Raw genomic sequence first — 22,249 nt, forward strand, 5'->3', positions numbered from 1 at the left:
TGGTCATCTCGGTCAGTCTAAAGGTCGGGTCTTGTCATTCATTTTATCCTCATTTCCCTCCCTCATCATCACCCTTAAAACTAACTCTAACTTCTTTACATTCCTGACTACTGAAAGGGTGCAGCCTTTATACCATCTAACTGAATTGTACTATACTCTTGTAATTCTTCTGATTTTCTTTCCAGCTTTGTTTTGGATATTTCAGAAATTTTGTTCACATAGGATAATTACTTCTAAGTCTTTACACATCATCAATTAGTCCTTAAATGTGATTAAGGCCATCAGAAGGGCCAAAGGGCTCAAAGTTGAAAAAGATCAGATCCTACTATTAAAGATGGAAACTGTATGAAAGTATAAGACCTTTAATGTTTTATTAGTCTATAAGGCCCTGATAACTAAACTGCAAAAGTGTTTAAGCTGGGTTCTGGGCTCTAGGAGAGAAGCTGCCATAACTAAGGCAAAAGGAGACCTACTGCCTGCATTTCTAACCCATTTCAGAAGACCCTGGGTCAAAGATCTAGGCTGAATCACTCCTGTGTTGGCAAATTGCGGTCAAGACCCCTGGGCAATAAGGCGACTAAAGAAATGCCAAAAACCACAGTACACAGTGCTGGGATAGATGGATACAGGCAGCTTGTGTTGCCAGCCTGAGTGTTGCTATCAGACTGTCAGCATGAGTCAGGCCAAGGCTGCCACACTGTTTACCCTCCTGTCTAATGTTAGTTAGGATGGCTTTCTCCGCTTATTGGCTGCTATGGTGATGCTTAGACATCGTCCTACAGGATCTAGTATGTCCTCCACTACGTTCCTTTCACAGGCTGAAATGTGGTCAGATGGTATGGAAGCTCCACCTTTTTAATCTTTAGGAATCTAAAAGGAAGGTGAGGAAGGTAACTTCAAAGTGACTTCCCGAGATGCTCACGAACAGCACTGAGTCTTTCACATTTAATAAGCCTGGTTTATATAAAAAATATAAACCGGGTGTGGTAGTGCACATCTTTAATTTCAGCACTCAGGAGGCAGACACAGGTGGATCTTTGTAAGTTTGAGGCCAGCCTTATGCATAGAGAGAGTTCCAGGACAGCCAGGGCTACACAGAGAAACCCTGTCTCAAACTCCGCCCCCCAAATCTACTTGTGTATGTGTGTTTATTTGAGTAAACAAAAAAGCAAAAAAGCGAAAAAGAAAAAAAAGTAAATAAAAAACCCTAAGCTTTTCATATGAAACAGCTTGTTCTACTGCAGGTATTTTCTGGAAAGCAATAAATACTTGGCAACTTAGTTCTCCATTCAGCTCACTCCAGCTGTAATAATCTAACGCCCTGATGAATAGCTCTAGACCTGCTAATCCCCCAGAGGTAACTCAAGAGCAGGATGAACGCCATGTGTGGAAGGTGACCAACACGGGGAGCGTCTGACCTGTGTCCACAGGGCTTCAGCTGTGTGTCCGCCACCTCGTCACAACAGAGTGAACAGCAGTTCTCTCGGATACTGACTTGCTTCAGCAGAGCGAGGCGCCGGTGCCTGAGCGAAGCAATGTAACATTGACTTTGTCAATAAGGAGTCAGTTAGCAGTGGGGCCATGAGAGCTTTCAAAAGTCCCTAACGGGGAAAACACACTCCACAACCTTCGTTCAGTAAGTTCTCAGCTTTAGCAGTGAGGGAGTCTGGACTGCCATTTTATTGACAAATAAAATAAAAATAAAGTTCAATGAGATCATTTATATAAGAACTTAATAAACAGAAATCAAATTCAGATCCTTTGGTTCTAATCCAGTGTTCGTTTACCAGCAACTATTTAAGTCACATATGCTGAGAATTTGGTGAAAAGTACAAGCCTTTCCCAGGGAAAACACTCACACACCACATAAGGTAAAGGGGTTTATGACATGTAGACTCCCTGCAAGTTTAGACACCACAGGTCTGAACTCTTCCATTATTCTTCCACTCAGCATGGACAGGAAAGCAGACAGGCAGAACTGCTCTCCTAAAATTCACTTACAGGCTGCTGTGTGCCTGGCATTGCCCCAAGCCCTGGTAATTTAGCAGTGAACAGGAGACCAAGTAAGTGCCCTTAGCTAGGCATGGTGCCACATAGCTAGAATCAGCATTTGGGAAGCTAGGGTAGAGGAACCTCCAAGAGTCTTGGGCAGCTTGGGCTCTAGAGCTGACAGAGTTAAAAGAAGGGGAAACCACAAACAGAAAGAAAGGGAAATAGACCAAACCAAACCAAACCAAACCAAACCAGGAAAGTATCTGCTCTTATAGAGCCTCTGTTCTCAAGTGGCAATGGGGGAGACAGACTAAAAATGGTTGTTAAATGCTGAGGAATGCCATGGTGAAAAATAAACTTGGAAAGAGGAAAAGAAGTGTGTGTGTGTGTGTGCGTGTGTGTGTGTAAGTGTGTGTGTGTGTCTGTATGTGTGTGTCTGTGCTCTGTGCGTGCGCATGTGTGTGTGTGCGCGTGCATGTGTGTGTGTGCGTGTGTGAGTGCCTGTATGCGTGTGTGTACATGTGTGCGTGTGTGCATGTGTGTGCGTGCGAACACCTGAGTGTGCGTGTGCGTGTCTGTGCCTGTGAGTGTGTGCGTGTGAGTGGGTGTGTTTGTGTGAGTATGTGAGTGAGTGTGTGTGCGTGAGCGTGTGTGCGTGTGTGAGCGTGTGTGAGTGTGCGCGTGTGTGAGTGGGTGTGTGTATGTGTGTGTGTGCATGTGTGCCTGTGTGAGTGTGTGAGTGTGTGTGTGTATGTGCGTGTGTGTGTCAAGGAGGAGGAGAGGAGCCTTGTTGTCTGCGGAGACCACGCTAGGCAGCAGCAATGGAGACTGGGATGGATATTTGTTGGTAACAGATGGATGAGGGAAGGCCACAGGATAGTCAGTACACTGTGGCTGACTACTGTAGTAAGGATGTAAGTGCTTCACTGTGCATTCTCTTACATTTTTGTATGTATTTGAATTTAACACAATAAAGAGGTTAAAAATAAACAGTGAAGAGAATTAACATAACATAAACAACACAATTCCGGTAAGTTGCAGCCCTCCTGCTTCAGCCTCTGTAGTAGCTCAGATTATAGTTCTGTATGTGTGTCAAAAACTTGGTGTATTTCAGAGACAAAAAAGTATAGATTCAGAACAAAACTGGCCTAACATGTAATCTGTTGTTCTTGTTCAAAGCAGGACAAACTCTGAATAGGAAAAGTGAACAGCCAGTCACCACGTTGGCCATAAAGGTTAACTTCCTACCCCACTCTGGGAGGCGTAACTCTGAAGATGCAGGGGACTCATCCACAGATCAGTGTGCCTTCAGGTGATTTATGAGCCTCATCCCAGGAAAAGCAGACCGGATAAACAAAGGACTGAAGTGTGACATCTCATGCTTTCACCAAGAGCAACTAGAGTTCACAATCTCTGTCAAGTACCAAGACAAAACGCATAGAAACTCTGAGGAACAAACCTCAGATGCCCAAACACAATGAAAACGGCCTTTATCTTCTTAGACTATTGCCAGGGCTCTGCTGCTCTTACCGTCACACGTTCTAGTTCATCTGAAAGTGCCCACTCACTGAGACAGGGTGGAAGGTGGAGGAAAAGGGCAGCTTACAGATCTATATTTTGCTTCAAAACAGAAGCCAGGCTATTAGTGCATTATAGCTGCATTTACAGGTATGACATATGGCTCAACACAAACTATGTCCTGGCCAGCAGGGTCTCCTCAACTGTTGAGGGACGATCTTCTTGGTGTAACAATCGTAATACAAATCCTGCGCCTCATACTGGCTCAGGCAGCTGCCCTGCTAACACAGTGATAAACTCTGGCTGGGCAATGGTGGCTCACATCTTAATCCCAGCACTCAGGAGACCCAGCAGGTGCATCTCTGAGTTTGAGGTCAGCATGGACTACAGAGCAAGTTCCAGGACAGCCAGGGCTGTTACACAGAGAAATTCCATCTCAAAAACCAAACGAAAAAGACAAACCGAACCAAAAAAATTGATAAACTTTGGCTCACAATATATAACAGGCTTCAACAATCAATAATCACGGGAACAGCTGGATTTTCCCTCACTGAAGGAACAGACTACAGTCATCTTATAAGGAAACAAGCAGGGAGGCAGTGCCAGTCTCAGTTTCTGCCAAGTAAGGGCAATGAGGTTTCACCTGAGATGTGTTCCCTTGTGTTAATGGCTGTAGAACAGTGGTAGCATGTTTGCTATGCAGTTTAAATCCAAAAGGAGTTGCAGTTAAGAAATCAAGTCTGTTAACAATTTACTGATTTTCCAATATTAAGGATTTTTATATAGATTCAAGCAAAGTTAGTTTGCATTTGTGTGTATAAATATGCCATATTTTTTCCTGATTTTTGTTATTTTATTTATGTATGTCTGTCTGTCTGTCTGTCTGTCTGTCTATCTTTTACTTTGAGACAGGTTCGTTCTATCTATCTATCTATCTATCTATCTATCTATCTATCTATCTATCTATCTATCTATCTATCTATCTATCTATCTATCTTTTACTTTGAGACAGGTTCTCTCTTAGACCAGGGTAGCCTCAAACTCTAGAGAGTCTACTACCACTGCTTCCCAGCACTGGGATTATAAGAAGGTGCCACCACACTATCTCCTTTCTGAGTTTTACATTAATATTATTTAACTCATAAAGGACTATAGACATGCTTCTTCTCTGGGTCCTGACACTTCTTTTTTTTTTTTTTTTTTGGTTCTTTTTTTCGGAGCTGGGGACCGAACCCAGGGCCTTGCGCTTCCTAGGCAAGCGCTCTACCACTGAGCTAAATCCCCAACCCCGGTCCTGACACTTCTAATTAGTGGTCTTACTCTTGTAACCGTTTGATGCAGTTCCTCATGTTGTGGTGACTCCCAACCATTAAAATTATCTGTTGCTACTTCATAACTGTAATCTAGCTACTGTTATGAATTATGTAAATGTCTGTTTTCCGATGGCCTTAGGTGACCATTGTCAAAGAGTTGTTTGACCCAGATTAATATCAGCTGCTTTAATTAATAATGAGACACGATTTGATAGAGATCTCATGAAACGACCTGCTTTTGCCAGGCCGTCTTAATATTTTTCAAATAATTTTACGATAATCATTAGTTTGTATATTTCTGGGATCTGTTTCACTAATTTATACTTCCCAGAAAGTCAAAGTTTGCAGTTTAAAATCGTTTGTTCAATGCTAAAAAAAAAAAAACCAACTCCCATAAGTTGTTTTAATTTTCATGAGATGCATGTGACAGTCTGGAGGGAGCTGAGCAGACTCTTACCTTGGCAAAATGATCTTTTCTTCAGCTGTTAGGAAGGCGTAATCATTAAAAGTGCTAAATTTCATAGACGGTGGGTATTTGAATGGTCTTGCTCCAAAGTTGAACTCACATTGTTGATATGACATGAAACTAGCTGCAGCAAAAAATCCCGATCTACAGATAAAAAATGAGCAGGGGTCAGCAGAGCTTATAACACCAAGTCACATACAGAGGCATCTGAGAAAGTTAGTGAGCCTGGGCCACTGTTGAAAGGGAGGGAGACAGACTCAGTTTATTAACCTACACAGGTCTGAGTCAGGGAAGCCCGCACCTTTATCTTTCTGTGTAATATCAATTTTTTTGTTATATCAAACTCTTGGGCATGAGGTGAGATCAAATGGAGCTCTAATTAATTGAAAGAAACCAATTTTTCATACTTGCTTAGATAAAGCTGTTTTGGTTTTGTCCTTGAGGAGAGTACATCCCATGGATTCACAGAGCCTCCACTGGGGAGCTACTTACACGGTGGATGAAAAGACTTGCTTCTCAGGAGGCAGCTGGTTGCCATTTAAAAAGAAGATCATTTGCTTTTCATTCAAGTCTAACAGAAACCCCACTGTGTCTCCTAGAAGATAAACCAAACACTGTTAGGCTTGTGCTGCCCCATCCTGGAAGGGCCTCAATGCCTGCACTAAGTCTGTGTCTTGCACCCCATATTCAACACGCTTATCTTTGCTTCCTGTGCAGCTTATCTGACATTTCCATAGCAGTATTTTCATGTTTCATTAAAGTGAAAAAAGCTTCCACTTAAACCACGACAAGATAGCAATTGTATTAGATGTATCCCAATTTAAATGCTAGAATGTTAAAAAAAAGTGTACACGCTAAGAAAGAAAATTGTGCTGATCTGCTTCTCGGCAAGATTTACACCCCCAGATAACACCTGCCTTTGTTTTAAAGTACACATTCTCACTGATTTTCTAAAATGAGACTTCATTTTTTGTTCTTGTTTATAATGAAATATTGAAAAGCATTAAGTTATTTTACTCTGTTTTTTAATTTTCTGAGACAGGTATTTATGTAGCCTTACCTAGCCTCACATGGGCTGTGGAGCCCATGTTGGTCTCAAACACGAAATCCTCCTGATTCAGCCGCCTGAATGGTAGGGTTATAGGTACATATCCTACTATACCCTGAGCCAATCATGTTTGGTGGTTGTTCTATTTTTTTTTTTTTTTTTTTTTTTGAGGCAGTGTCTGTAGCTCTAGCTGAATTTGGTATGTAGCTCAACTTTTGATCTTCCCACCTTTACTTCATGAGTCACTGGGTTACCAGGTTTATCACTGTATCCAGATTACTCAGTGTTAGGGACTGAGCCTAGGGCCTCGCACATGCACACAGCACTCTTTCACCTGAGCTACATCTCCAGCCCCAGTGCCGTCATTTTTCATTACCTAGAGACTTGTTCAGGAGATGAGGCATAACAATGGGAAATACGTACGCACCAATTTAAGAACTTAAAAACATCTCTAGGGTTGGAGAGTTGGCTCAGTGGTGAAGAGCACTGAGGGCTCTTCCAGAAGACCTGAGTTTGAAACCCAGCAATCACATGATTGCTCACAAACCACCTGTTAACTCCACTTCTGTTCTGTCCTCCATGGCCACTGGATATACATGAAGTATACAGACATACTTATATGCAAAACACCCACACACATTTATATATGTTTATATATATTTACTTATACACACACATATAATACACACATTTGTATTGTGTATGTGTGTGTGTCCTAGTTGGTTTATTTTCTGTCAACTTGATATAAACTGGAAATTATCTGGGAAAAAGACCCACAATAGGGAAAAGAGCCCTCATCCACCCCTACAGGCCAGTCTGTAGGACATTTTCTTTGATGAGGGAGGGCTCAGCCCATTGAAGGTGTATAAGAAAGCAAATTGAGCAAGTCAGTAAACAGCATTCCTCCATAGCTTCTGCTTTAGTTTCTGCCTCCGGTTTCCTAAGTGATGGACTGTCAGTTGGAAGTAGATGATGAAATAAACCTTCTCCTCCCCAAGTTGATTTTGGTCATAGTGTTCTATCACAGCAATAGAAAAACCCTAACTAAAATCTGTGTGTATGTGTGTGTGTGTAGGATTAAAATTGCTTTGCACTTTTCTATTTTTCAAATTGTAAAATAATAAATATTCAGATATATTTTCCTTTTTAAAAAAAGATTTATTTATTTATTTTATGTATATGGATACACTCCCACTGTCTTCAGACTCACGGTGGTTGTGAGCCACCATGTGGTTGCTGGGAATTGAACTCAGAACCTCTGGAAAAGGAGCCATTGCTCTTAATTGCTGAACCATCTCTCTAGTCCACCAGATATATTTTCTTAAATTTTGATTAAAAAGAAAAAAAGACAGCTTTTAAGAAGCCAGCATAGTGGCACGCACCTTTAATCTCAGCACTTGGGAAACAGAAGCAAGTGTAGGAAGTGTCATTGGGGGTGGGGCTTGAGGCCCAGTGCCACTCTCTCTGCTGCCTCTCAGATGTGTAACTCTTAGCTATTCCTCAGTACCATGCTTGCCTGTGTGCCACCATGCTCCCCACCATGACAACAATGATAAACCTCAGAACCTGTAAGCCAGCCCCAATTAAATGCTTTCCTTTATAAGAATTGTCATGATCATGATGTCTCTTCATAGCAATAAAACACTGACTAAAACAGAAGTATATGTGTTTTATACATGAGTGTAAATGCCCATGGATGCTAGAAGGTATTTGGTTCCCCTGGAGATGAAGTTATAGGCAATTGTGAGCCACCTAACATGGGTGCTGGAAACAGACATCAGGACCTCTAGAAAAGCAGCACATATGTTCTTAATCACTGAGCCTTCCCTCCAGTCCCCAAGGACTTCGTATTCTCAAATACTTTACTTCAGAAGGGCTTATCAGGGAGTAGCATTCACAATCGTGGCGGTGACATTGATACTAAGTCTCCTATTAAGGTACCTTATGTTATTGAAGCCTACCTTATGTCATAAGTACCTGCTAGTAACTCGCTGTCCTAACCCAGGTGACAAGTTTAAATGGAGAAGAATGAATACCTTCCTTCCAGCACGGGTGCACGTGAGGCTTACTTCTGGCATTGTACCAAATCAGCTGCCGGCAGCCATCATAGGCACAGGAGTACTCATCGTCGCCAATACCATAGCCTTCCTAGAGAGAGACAAGGCCCACAAAATTAAGACTCTACCTATTCTAATCTGGGAGACCTAGTAGGTTTAAGCTTTTTTGGATAAGGGAAAGCCTATGGTGCTTGGAAGATAGAGAAAATTCAGTACGGAAGCCTAGTTCCAGGTAAACAGATACTAGCACTGCCAAAACCATGTGCCAAGTGCTTCCTTTGTTGCAGGCATTTTCACTCTCGTCAGTTCATTTAGTTCTTATTAGCACCATGGAGCTGGTGTCCTTCCTGAAAAAGGAAACGCACTCTTGAAGGTTAGTCTGCTTCTCTGTAGACTAGTCCTAAGAAAAGCAGACTTCAGTTTGGACTTAAACTTCCAAGATCTCTAGCCCCGCCATTTCCCAGTGGCCAGGTCAATGCCTTTCCTGCATGTGTGGGCTTCAAGATGCCAACACCCTCAGATTTTAAGAATGGACACTTAGCTCAGAACTACTTTGAGAACAGAGCAATTGGGAGTATTCTACAGGCTCTCAACCATTTCTCCTTTTTCACTTGATACTTTTCATTGTTGTCTAGAATTATTAACATACAAGGGCGAAGGGGAGCCAAGCACAGCTAATCCCAGCACTCAGGAGGCAGGGGCAGGTCTAGAAGGGTTCAAGGCACATGAGACCCTGGTCTTAATGAATAAAAAGAGTGAGCAAAATCTTATTTTCAGTGTCTGTCCATAGATAAATAAACAGGGACAGGGAGAAGGCTCAGTGCGTAAAGGCACAGGTTGCCAAGCCTGAAGACCTGAATTTGATCTCTGGGACCCAAATGGTGAGAGGAGAGAACTGACTCCCACAAGCTGCCCTCCAACCTTCATGCATATCAAGGAGCATGCAAACTACTCCTGTCTAACAAAATAAATTAATTATAATGAAAATATGTATTTTTAAAAGATTCACTTTATTTTTGTGTATATATGTGTGGGTATCTGTAGAGGCCAGAAAGAGGCCTCAGATCCCTGCATCTGGAGCTATAGCTGGTTACAGGCCATCCAACATGGGTGCTAGGAACCAAACTCTGGGCCTCTGGAAGAGCAGCAAGTGCTTCTAACAACTGACCCAGCTCTCTCGCCAACATAATAGTTTTTTAAGGAAAGAAAAAGTTAGAAATAGAAGTATGGAAGAGGAGGAGGAGGAGGAAGAGGAGGAGGAAGAAGAAGAGGAGGAAGAGGAGGAGGAGGAAGAAGAGGAAGAAGAAGAGGAGGAGAAGGAGGAGGAGATAGAAGAAGTCAAACACCTGCTATCTTTATGCACCAATGGTGAAGAACAGAGTTAAAAGGAATGAAGACTTGGTTAAAGACAAATCTTAGCTCCTAATGGCCCATTTGTTCTATGTAATAAACAGTACAGTCAGGATACGGATTGGAGAAAATTTTAACAAATTCCTTAATTCTAATATATTGAATTCCAAGGTGACAGTTCTGTAGAATTAGTCCTTCCTGTGTACTATGCAGACACCATTTAAAAGTTAAATAGCCAGGCGTGGTAGACCTTTAGTCCCAGTACTCAGAAAAAGGTAAGTGACCTTGACCTAATTGTTTTGCAGCGAATTTCAGGAGCCTGCTACAAACAACACCTTACCAACCCTTCCCAGACTCAGACCTCAGCTTCAAAAACTCACCTGTAACAAAATAAACCCCAAAACAATCACAAGCAAAGGCAACAATTTTTCATTATCTTTACTTACTTTTTTAAAGGGGGGGGGGGAGAAGAAGGGAGGGAAGGAAGGAAATGGTGCTTATGGAAGTCAGAGGATAATTCCTGGTTCTCACTTTCTATCAAGTGAGTACCAGGATTGAAATCAAGTCCTTCGGGCCTGGCGGCAAATGCCTTTCACTGCTGAGCCATCTTGCTGGTCCCATCTATCTTTCTAGAAGACTGCTAGCTAGTCAGGGAGGTCCGTCATTACCTTCCAAGATCCTCTGGGTGAAACTATAGCACAAGAGGAAACTGAATTCAATTTTAATCACAGATCAATTTCTGTAGAGCTAAGAAGTAGAAGCCTGACTAGCAGGGATGAACTTTGCGCTTATATCTTAAATTTAGATGTATTTATGCCTTCTTTTAACTTAAAAACATTTCCAGTAGGATTAACATTAGCTTTCATTGCAATGTTGCATTGCCAAGAGAATAGAATCACTAGATTGATATTCTGGTATTCTTAAATTTCCTGTTTCTTAGTCAACTAAATTATAGCAATAAAAACGGTTATTAAAAGAAGTCTATTATAGTTTGCCACTGATAGGGTAGTTTGAATCCTTTCCTCATGCAGTAGAAAGTTCTTTTTTTTTTTTTTTTCCTGATGCACAACATCCTCAAACCTTTCTATTATTCAGCATACTGGGAAGATAGTGTCCTGTGCTGCAAGTGAACTAAGACTCACTAGGCTCTGACAGGCCCCTCCCATCAGAGTCCCCCACTATCCCAGAGGGATGGATAGGGCCTATTTGTGGCAACAGTATTGGCTGCATTCTAGAGAGAGCAGCATCTCCAAACACTAGTGTTTCACTTTGTTTTTCTAGAGTCTAACATTGCCTCACAGTATGTTTTTGCCTCACAGTATGTTTTTGCCATTTTAAAGTCAAGAAGTCCCCAACGAGATTCTAAGTCATTCCTTTTCTTTCTGTGACTCAGGCTCATCTTAAGGAGGGATGCTGTGACACTGTAAGGAATATGAGCTATCCACTAGTGCCTTTAGTAAATACCCTAGTTTCCTCCTCCTTCTCACATTGAGTTAGGCTTTCTCTCACTCTGTGGCCTCAGCCTCTACAGTGCTGGGAATACAGGGGTCAGCACTGTGACCTCATGTACTTTTCTTTAATGCCTATCTAAAAGCATACATATTATTGGAATACGATATATATATATATATATATATATATATATATATATATATATATATATATATATATATATCATTGTATTTAACTCAGGTTAAACATATCCTTAAACATCTGTAATTTATTTTTTGAAACTGTTTTGCTACCTAGCTCTGGCTGGCCTAGAATTCACTATCTAGATCAACTTTGTGTTGGACAGATGGTAATCCTCCTGCCTCTGCCTCTGGAATTATAGGTATATGTTATATATGTGACAGCCTGCACTCCAGGTGCCTTTGGAGACCAGAGGAGGGATCCATGGAAATGGAATTATAGATGGTTTAGTCATGGTTGAGGCCACAGGGCTTTTGGAAGTAAACTAAAGACAAGGAGTGAATCCCCATCAGTAGGTTGGGCAAGGTCAAGAATGAAAATGTTCAATCCCTAGAAGAGACTTGCCATGCCTTGCCCATTAGCCCTCTTCTTACAACTATTCTCTTTCTAGTCTAGGAGTTTAAAAAAAAAATTCCTGGACAAAGCTTAATTGATTTCAAATGGCTTTTTTTTCAGACTTAATTCACTTTATTTTGCTGGTATAAAAACCCTATGTGGTAGCCAGAGCTGAACATTGGGTCCTCTGAATGGACACTCTGGTATGGGTTTTCACAAGATGGTCAGTGAATTCCTGATAAGGAGACTTGGTGAACACAGTCTCTTTCCAGAGGTCTTGGAGAGAGCATCAAAGGTGGCCTTGGCATAGAAACAGAGGTAATGTCAGTGCCTCTGCCCCAGATGAGACATCAGTACTGAGCCACAGTAGCCTATCACCTTACCTGGGATGATGTGGAGCTTGTCAATTTTGTTCCCACAGTAGCTTCTCCACACAGGCATGACAGAATGCTTGGCTAACTAAGTTGATGGCCCCTCAGATGGCAGTGGCTACCTGTTAAAGCACTTAACACCAAGAGCCACATGCCTGTGTAGTCCCCAACAGTGACAGAAGCCTTGAACCTGGTCCACTATCCAATCCAAGTCTGCTTCTGCACTGGCAAGATCTTTAGAACCTTCTCCTTTCCAGATGTGCCCAGGAAAAGTCAGATTCCTTGATGGGTGGGGAGAACAGGCAGGTCTCTTCTAGAGATTGGACACTAATGTTCTTGACCAAGCCCAACCTGCTGATGGGGATTCACTCTTTGTCTTTAGCTTTACCTCAAAAAGCCCCAAGGCCTCAACCATGACTAAACCTTCGTTGCCAAATCCTTTGAGGAAGCTGGCTAGGCCTGCCGAGGACTGTGGCCCTTCATACTGCACTCGCATCACTGCCATCGTGTGTTTCCTCAAAGAAGGAAGCTCAAATATCTTATAATTTGACTAACAGAAGAAAGGCAATAGTTTAGGTGTTAAAAGCTATGTCTGTACTTAGGAGGCTGGAGTAGGAGGAACACCATGAGTTTGAGGTTTGGGCCATATAATGATCTAGGTTAGCAAGACTTTATCTCCAAAAGGTAAACTGTCTGAACGAAGGATCTGTTACACTCCCACACTCAGTGGTATCCCAGACTTCCCTTTACTTCAGTACTTTCTATAACAAGAGATAAATATTGAAAGTAAATGTGCCTATTACTTATAAGGTAAAAGTCAAATGAGTGAAATGAGTCAATAGCTAATGTCATGGAAAGAGAATTTGTATAAGGCTCCTTTTTAAAGATGCATGTAAATTTTTATTTATGTGTCTTGTATGTGTGTGAAATGTGTGTGTGTACCACTGAGGCAAGAAAGGGTTATCGGATCTCCCAGAGCTGAAGTTACAAGTGATTGTTAGCAGCCTTATGTGGATAGTAAGAACTGAATTCAGGTCCTCTGGGATGAGCAGAAAACATTCTTAACTTTCTGTAATCTTTCTGGACCCCTTCAAGGATTCCAAAGCTTATCTCAAGGTAAAAATCACCTGTTGCCAGCCTGGCAGTGGCAGTGCACACCTTGCACTCGGAAGGCAGAGGCAGGTGGATCTCTCAATTCGAAGCCATCCTGATCTATGGATCAGGACATCTAGGGCTATACTGAGAAAGAAACCCTGCTCAAAAAACAAACAAACAAGCAAATAAAAAAAAAATCGTCTGTTGTCACAAAGTGATAACTGGGTCCCAGATATGGTCAGGACTACAGGAAAGCTATAAAGACAAACCTCTAGGTAGGGAATTAAGATGCACCTAAAATTCAAGGGGAAAACCCAGAGGCTGAGGGGCTTTTCCACTTGTTTCCCATTGAAACAATACAGTGTGTCCCTGTCAGGAATCTGGCACTACCTAGTTATTGAGCAAACCCATGTGAAATATAAGCACATCTGACTGCGTCTCTGTAACCCACCCACCAGAAGCAAGCTGCTGCTGCTTCCTTTGAATGATCCCAGGTACTCACGTGGTTCAGAAACTTGCTGTCTCGAGTAGCCCAGCCAATCTGCATGACACCAGAAGTGACCACTGTTACTTCGTAGTACCACACCCCAGTGTCCACACAAAAAGTGCAGCGCACACTCTCAAAGGAGGAGGCATCACAGCGAGCCTGGCAGAACCAAGGAGTACAAATCAATCCATTAGGGCCTGAAGACCACCAAGTAACTGCCATAGGGAAGGATGGATGGAGTTTTCCTTATTTATGCTCCTGGTGGGAGACCACTGTCCATCTCCATTGATTTATAAAAGCATAAAGCTGAATGAGACAACCCTATTATTATTTCAGTATAGGATTTCATGATGGCTGTAACTGTAAGTAGTCAAAGCTCCTAGCTTTGTTTCTTAGTTAAGAGAGCTTGCTTTGAGGTCAGAATGTTTACACATGCGTGGACATCGCCTTCACAGATGAAGGTGGAAAAGGTAAAGACGGAGTACCTACGTATGGCGCCTCCACATACGTTTGACATCATGGCTCCAGCTCTACTTCAATCCTCAAATGCTGAGACCTGTGTACTTCCCTGTATGTGCATCTATGTATTTCCACCAACCTGGATTATAAAGCTGGCAATACTCAACCTGAGAGAGAACAGCACCAGGTCTACAACAGTTGGCCACATAGGCACTCACAAAAGGAGTGGCTTCCTTGTAAAACACCTGTCTTTGTTCTTTTAGTTAAATAAAATGGCAAAGGTTAAAAACAGATTAGAGCTAGAGAGCTGTCTCAGCAGTCAAGAGCGCTGGCTACTTTTCCAGAGGACACAGGTTTGATTCCTAGCAACAACATGGTGGTTCACAAACTCCTATAACTCCAGATCCAGGGCATCTGATGTTTTCCTCTGGCCTCCTCAGGCACCAGGCAAGCAAATGGTACACAGACATACATGCAGGCAAAACATCCATATACATAAGATAAAGGGGTTTTTAAGGTTTAAAAACAGATGGATATACTTAGCTAGGACTATAACTCAGTAGTAGAACATTTAGTTAGCAATAGCGAGCTACAAACCAACAATCCAAACATGAGTAAACTCGCCAACAAGCACCGCTGTGCTACAGCAGAAGCCATTAACACATGGGAGGGAAGACTGAATAACATCAGGAGGCATTCTCCATCCCTAACACTTTCACCTCTAATCATTCTTCAGGGATAAGGAAAGTTTCTGCCTATTCCCTTAGACATTGCTTTTGTTCTGAAGCAGGGCATGAAAGGTGGGAACACAGTGGTTTTAGCCCTCGGAAGGTCTGTGACGCTTTACCTCCAAGCCGTGAGGTGAGATCTTCAAGTACTCGCTGACATCATTGCTGTTCAGCATGGCCCTAATGTTATTCAAGTCCACTTTCTCGTAGGTTAGTTGTCTACCTTCTTTTAAAACTGCAAAAGAAACAGTGGTCATGTTTTCTAGGGCAGGCTGTAATGGTTTGGGAAAAAGGGAAAAAACTACCATCATCTCTAGCTGCCATACTTGTCAAGGAATGAAAAACTGGCAGGGCCTCGCATCTGAGCTTTGCTGTTACACGGACTAAGCAAATGCCAAAAAGGGCAGCATTTTGAGTGTGCTGTTTCTAGTCCCTGTTCCCATTATAGTTTGAAAAGCAAAATCCAAATTGCAGGTCTCACTTTGTAGCCCCGACTGGCCCACAATTCGCCATGCAGACCAGGCCATTCTCGGACTGACGAGGTCCGTCTTCTCCCATCTTCCTCTACTGGATTAAAACTGTGAACCGCCACGCCCAGACCATTAGCTGGCTTTGTTTTTGAGCCAGGATTGAGTATGGCTTGGTTTAAACCTACTGTGTTGCTTGCTGAGGATGACCCTGAACTCCTGTCCTTGCCCTTGCCTCTCAAATGCTGAAATTACAGACATGGGTCATCACGCCTAGCTTCCAAATTGCATTTACTCAAAATTACTCTTTAGCTAGCACTATCTAGGCTGTATTCCACGTTAGAATTAGACGTCATGTGTTCAACTGTGTAAGCACAGTGCTAGCCATAGAGAGAGGCAATGACAGAGCAATGTGCTTTGTATTCTAATAGCCTTTGAAGGAGAAAAAGGTTAAAAATACCTGCCACAGTCTAAGTAAAAATTAATTTGGGGTTAAAGAGCATTTGAGGTAAAGAGGAGAGGACAAAGAAGGAAAATGGGCTGGGACTACAAGCCAGTGGTAAAATGTTTCCTAGCACGAGCAAGGTTGTAGACTCTATCCCTAGCACTAAAAATTAAATTAAATAAAAAAAATAGGTATTCTGTCCTTTGTGTTTCCTTGTCTCCCTGACTGGGCTATTTCTTCTTCTTTCCTGCCACCGAGACCTCTGAAACTATGAACCAGAATAAGTCATTCTCCCCATTAGGTTGCCTACTATGTCAGACACTTTGTAACGTGACAATAAAACACCACGTGAACACACATAAAAAGAGAAGGCAGAGAAGTACAGGAACGAGCAGGCCAGAGCTGGAGCTAACGGAACCAGGCTGGAGGGCAGCACGGAAAGTGTGTGTCAGAAAGGTCGTAGACAGAGCTACACAGTTAAAGGTCTACGGCCCTGAGAATGCCAAAAGTAGAAGCATTCCAGTTAACTCTCATGTGAAAGGTGCCTAGGACACGTTTCTATTAGGGTACAGAGAAGCTTATTATCCTACTGAAGACAGAGACTTAGAAATGTAAACAGATTTTGGCTGGTGAGATGGCTCAGCAGGTGAGGATACTACTTGTCTGATGACCTGGAACCCACATGGTAGGAAAAGAGAACCAACTCCTGAAATTTGTTCTCTAACCTCTATATGTGTATACACCCCCTCCCCAACTCAACATAAATAAAATAAAAATATTATATATAGAAGTAGAACCATTTTCAATAAGGACAACCCCCACTTACAGAGATTGTCTAAGCTCCACTGGGCACAGAAGCCAACCTGACGTTTCAGATAATCAGGATCATCAGCCCACAGCTCCAATGTGACCAGTCGGTCACTAATACTGGATTCAGAGATAGTCAATTTGTTCTCACCTGTTTGGAAAGATGAAATATTTAAATAACAATGAAAGAGGAGGATGAGGATGTGCTGAGTAGATTAGTGGTGGTGCGGAGTGAGGGAGACAACAGAATTTGTGGATTAAATTTCTACCAATGCTTCCTTCTAGGGATAACATAGCCAAAAAACTGTAGCTACTTTCTGGCAATCTCAACATGATTTTTTAAAGATTTATTCATTTATTATTATTATTTTGTTCTGTTTTTGAGACACAGTCTATGTAGCTCTGGCTGTCCTGAAACTCACTATATAGACCAAGCTGGCCTCAAGCTTAGAGAGCCTTTACATCCTGAGTCGTGGGATTAAAGGCAAGCATCATAACGTCCAGCTTAAGAGTTTGTATTTATGTGCATGCATGTAAGTCTATGTATACATGTGCCATGTGTGTCTGAGTATCTGTAGAGGCCAGAAGAGGGTGTCAGATCCCTGGAGCTGGAGTTACAGGTGGTTGTGAGGTGCCCGACAATGTTGGTGCTAGGAACTACACTCCATCTAGAAGAGCATCAAGTGCTCTTACTCATCTCTCTAAACTCATCACATCACTCCATTATGCTGTAGAATTGTGTGTGCATGTGGTTGATGTGCGTGTTTATGCCTGTGTGGATATATGTACACATGTGAGTCATGCATGGAAGCCAGAAGAGGGCACTGTGTGTCCTCGTCTATCAGTCTACAATTCCTTTGGCAGGGTCACTCCTTGAACTGGGGGCCTGCATTTTCTTGACTGGCCTGAGCAATCCTCTGTCTTTGTCTGCCGCAGAGCTGAGGTTACAGGTATGTGTGGGATGCCTGGCTTCTTACTAAGTGCTGGGAGACTCAGGTCTTCATGATTGCACAGCAAGTGCTCCTAACTGCTAAGCCTTCTCTCTCTCCAACCCCATCACTAAAGTTTCAGTTATAAAAGTCATGATAATCACCATGCTTGGAATCTTAGCTGAGAACAGTCTCTGGTTTTGTTCTTGATATACTTTGCTGGTCTTAAAATCAGAATGTGTGTACATTTGATGGAGTTCAAAGTGCAGGCTCACTCTTCTATAACCAACAAGGATCATTAGTGTAAGAAGCCACTATACCTACTTGTCTGGGCAAACTTTTCCAGTGCAATCAGTGCAAAAAGCATGACTGTGGGATGGGACTGTAACTTCTGAAAGACAACAAAAGATAAAAACAAGTCACCCCCTGCAGAGGCAGTAAGGAATCAATTTCATGTTCTATTTAATACATAGCAGTCTATATATTTGGAACAGCAGAAAAGCTGCCCTTATTCAAACTCTCAGTTGGCCATTTGGCTAATGGAGAATCAAGATAAGAGTCTCTTAATCTATGTTTTAAAGTTATTAGTTGGTAGATATGGATATTTCAGCAGTGTCTCCTTGTATTAGGGCTTTGTTAACTAAAATACCATTGATACTTACATTCATTAAATCAAGCCAAAAATAAAACTAGAATTTTATCTAAAAATGACCTTTAGAACCCTCAAAAGAAATAGCAGCTCCAGATTTATAAATAATGACATCATCAATGAACATCTTAGCTTTTGTTTGTGTTTTTGAGACAGGGTCTACTATGTAGCTCTGGTTGTCCTGGACTTGCTGCATAGACCAGGCTGGCCTGAAACTCATAGAGATCTGCCTGCCTCTGCCTCCCAGAGCCAGGATTAAAATCAGATGCTGCCATGACCAGCAACATCTTAGTTTTAATCTAGTTCCTGCAGGAAATTCTACAGGAGCTCGTTATGACAAGAGAATGACAAGTGCTCTTGACTTATATATGAGTTTACAGCCTATGTGTTCCCAATTAAAGAAAGGCCTACATGTTTAGTATCTTTCCTTCTCACATTCTTGCTTTCTCCTAGCTATATTGGGAGCCTCTAGAGAGTTCCGGAACCCGGGTATTCCATGCACTTCTGTGGTGCCTGCCTAAGTTCAGCAAAGCTCATAAAATCTCTGTTCTCCCTGCTATAAAGCCTCTTCAGCATTTTTATTCTTGCCACATCCTTAACCCTCCTGCCTGCTTTTCCAGCCTCAAAACTTTCCATCTGGGTTTCCCTGCTCCTGTCCTCCTATCTGTGAACACTGCATTATCTGATCAGGTAACTCTGTTACCAGGCTTCTATCTATGCTGCCTTAGCCAAGAAACTCACTGTGAGTTCCTAATCTTAACCTTGTGTCATGAGCTAGCTAAGTAAGCCCCACCTTCATCAGGAAGTCTGTCTTTCATGATTACCACAGGCCCTGTGTCACCCAATCACCCCACCCCCACCCCTCTTCATCTTCTCTAAACTCTAAGAGCACTCAGCCTGGAGGAAGTCATTTTGCTCTTGATCACATCCTGTCATAAAGTAGAAGTTAACTGTTGTTTGAATGGTTCTATTCCTTTAACCTATAGAACTCAGTGATGGTAAATGACTGTCCTATACTTTGTATCTACTAGTGCTCACTCAGAACACTGTGAGGGTTATTGTGTAGACTAATTTATTTGTAAATAAACTATTTGGAGTTTTTGTTTGTTTGTTTTTTAAGACAGGATTTCTCTGTATAGCTCTGGCTATCCTAGAACTCACTCTGGAGTTACAGGCTGTGTAGACCAGGCTGGTCTTGAACTCAGAGACCCACTAGCTTCTGCCTTCTAAGTGCTGGAATTAAAGGTGTGTGTCACCACCACCCAGTTTAGACTAGAGTTTTTCAAAAGGCCAATTCTTACTAGGCTTGCAAAAAATAACCTAGAAAACACAGGCTAATCAAAATTGCAGTCACGTGCTGTGAGTGATAGGAGGACAGCTTCAACAAACCACAGACTTCATGGTAGACTGTTCACAATTAAAACAGTCTACCAATGACAGTTTTAATTGTGGTAGCAGGAAAGAGAAAGGTGGGTGAGTATAGTTTCATATATATTGGAAACTTGGTCTGCTGTTGGAATGCTATAATTTTGTTTCCACTGCGTGTGTGTGTGTGTGTGTGTGTGTGTGTGTGTGTGTGTGTGCGCGCGCGCGCGCTTGCGCGCAATCTCACATTCGAGAGCATGCTGGGGTGTTCTCCATTATTATTTGGTAGACTGTAAGGACACCCCAAAAGTCCAAAAGTCCTAGCAGCTATCTTATGACTAAATTTAAAACTAGAGCAACTCAAATTCTTACTCCCTCCCCCACCTCAGGGTGTGTGTGTGTGTATGTGTGTGTATTTTCTTTTTGTCTGTGTTAAATAAACACCCAGGAAACACCTGAAGTTTAAAACTGGTCCTATCCTCTGCATCAGGGACTCTCTAGTAATCTGAGGAGAACGTACAATTCTGTATTACTGAGAATAATCGGCTTTGCTGTCTTACTTACCAGACACTGTAGCAAATATTCCAGTATTCCTGGGCTAAGTAAACCTATGCTTGCAGGACCTAAACAAACACAGCAAACACGGGACATGATTAAAAGCGTCAGGCTATTTTAAATTGGTAACTAATGACAACCAAATTGTTTTGCTTAAGTTCCATTCTCTGATACACAGTACTCAGGCCTCCTCTCTCAGGTTGTTCCTACTACCATCACTGTTTCACAGCTTAGCAACTGAGACTAACAAGGTCCAGGGCTCTTGGGGAGCCGTAACAGTCTGGACCAGTGCCCATGTATTCTGATTTTGAATTCATTATATAAAGTAACGGCTGAGATATTCCCATGTAATTTGCTGTTACTATTCCTGAAGTGGACAATATTCTTCATTAGAAATGCATATAATAATTGTTATTCTAAATTTAGCCTTTTCCCTGTCTTTTAAGCAAATCAATACAACAAATTTATCTTAATTTTCTCTGAAAAATCAACAAAGCTAAATTAGATCACACTTAACTGAGTCGTTGAGTAATTTTCTTCCTTTTAGTCCATTTCTGTTCATTCCTTTTTTGTTTGTTTTGAAAAAGGGTATCCCACAGTTCTGGTTGGTCTCTAATATGCTTACTACGCAGGCGGGGGAAGGGGGTGGGGGTGGCGCGGCCTTGAACTCTTAACCTCTTGTCCTACAGTGCTGTGGTTATAGGCTTGGCCACTCTATTCAGCTTCTTTCCTTCTTTCTGCTCTAAGAGGTCTGGTCAGTGGTCTGCATGCAGACGTCTCAGTGTCAAACAAGTATGTGCTAGAGTTACCTGCTAGTTTCTCAGCCAAACAGCCCAGGACTGCAGATGTGTTCCTGTGTTTGGCAGGGTGACCTGAGTCCTGGCACGCTACCTCTCCATTTAAATTAAGAATTTCGGTCAATTTCTGGAGTGCATCCTATAAAAAAAGTTGCAAATAAATTTGATGAATACATATTCTGCAGGTTATTTTCCCAAGAGAATTCCTGGAAACAAGGCTACAAAAAGGTATTCAATGAGCTTAGAATGATCCTATAAAATTATTTCATTAATAATGATATCATTAATTAATGGGAAATATCTGATTAACCTTAAGTTTTCTCAGTGCCAGATTTCATTTCATCCAAAATGTACCAGTTATAGTCAATACATATTTCATACTTTTGTTTTTTGAGGTGGAGTCTTGGGATATATAGCCACACATATAGCCATATATACCACGGCTATCCTGGAACTCACTATGTAGCCCAGGTTGGCCTTGAACTTGTAGCAATCCTCCTGCCTCAGCCTCCAGAGTGCTGTATGTAACATCAAGTCATTTTAATACATACATACATACATACATACATACATACATACTTGAATCATTAACCAGATTAAACCCATTCAAATTTCAAAGATTAAGCACAGTAACTTGGTTATGGTAGAACATAGCTAAAATTTCTGGACTCAGGAGGCTGAGGCATGAAGATTGTAAGCTCAAAGCTAAACTGGGTTACACAAGGTTATGGTATACACCAAAACCCTGTCTCAAAAAGAAATCAAAGACACATAGTGAGACCCTGACTTAAAACAACAAACCCTAAAAGATAAACCAAAATATATTATGACCTAATGATGCTGAAATAAAAAGTTACCCCCCCCCCAAGTCAAGGCCTCAGTCTAGCCCAGGTTGGCATACAGTCCGTGGTGGTCCTGAGCTTATACAATCCTCTACGTCAGCTTTCCAAATGCTGAGATTGTAGGCATAAGCCACTATACGATTTTTTCTTTTAAGACAGGGTTACATGTAGTCTAGGCTGCCTTAAAGTTGCTATGTAACCAAAGCACCAAGGCTTGCTACAGACTCCTGGTGTTCCTGCTTCTACCTGCTGAGTGCTGGGATTATAGGCATGTACTACCATGCTTGGCTTACAAGAAGCTGTATCAAGCAAGAACGAATCCCACCAATTTCTGAGGCAAATCAAAGATGATTAAGTCAGGTAATGCCCATGCTGATAAAAACTAGGCTAACGGTATTTCTCTGTTATAGAGTATTTGAAACTTCAACATACAAATAAAAGTTATCAGAATCCACATTTAAAAGAGTATGTATGGACATGA

At 41.9% G+C, this 22,249-nt stretch overlaps 1 protein-coding gene across 2 annotated transcripts in view; it reads right to left on the minus strand.

The window, feature by feature from the left end:
* Rspry1 (ring finger and SPRY domain containing 1) overlaps positions 1-22,249 on the minus strand; it is a 48,685-nt gene that overhangs the window by 3,542 nt on the left and 22,894 nt on the right. For both annotated transcript variants that reach the window (XM_087595169.1, NM_001100945.1), the window contains 10 exon segments: positions 20,939-21,065; positions 20,139-20,197; positions 17,885-17,951; positions 16,651-16,782; positions 15,032-15,147; positions 13,741-13,884; positions 8,374-8,485; positions 5,782-5,884; positions 5,281-5,433; positions 1,419-1,523 (listed from right to left, as the gene is read on the minus strand). In XM_087595169.1, the coding sequence (XP_087451295.1) occupies positions 1,419-1,523; positions 5,281-5,433; positions 5,782-5,884; positions 8,374-8,485; positions 13,741-13,884; positions 15,032-15,147; positions 16,651-16,782; positions 17,885-17,951; positions 20,139-20,197; positions 20,939-21,065 (1,118 nt within the window).

This window comes from Rattus norvegicus, chromosome 19, assembly GCF_021556685.1.
Source record: "Rattus norvegicus strain SHRSP/BbbUtx chromosome 19, alternate assembly SHRSP_T2T, whole genome shotgun sequence".
Taxonomy (NCBI): domain Eukaryota; kingdom Metazoa; phylum Chordata; class Mammalia; order Rodentia; family Muridae; genus Rattus; species Rattus norvegicus.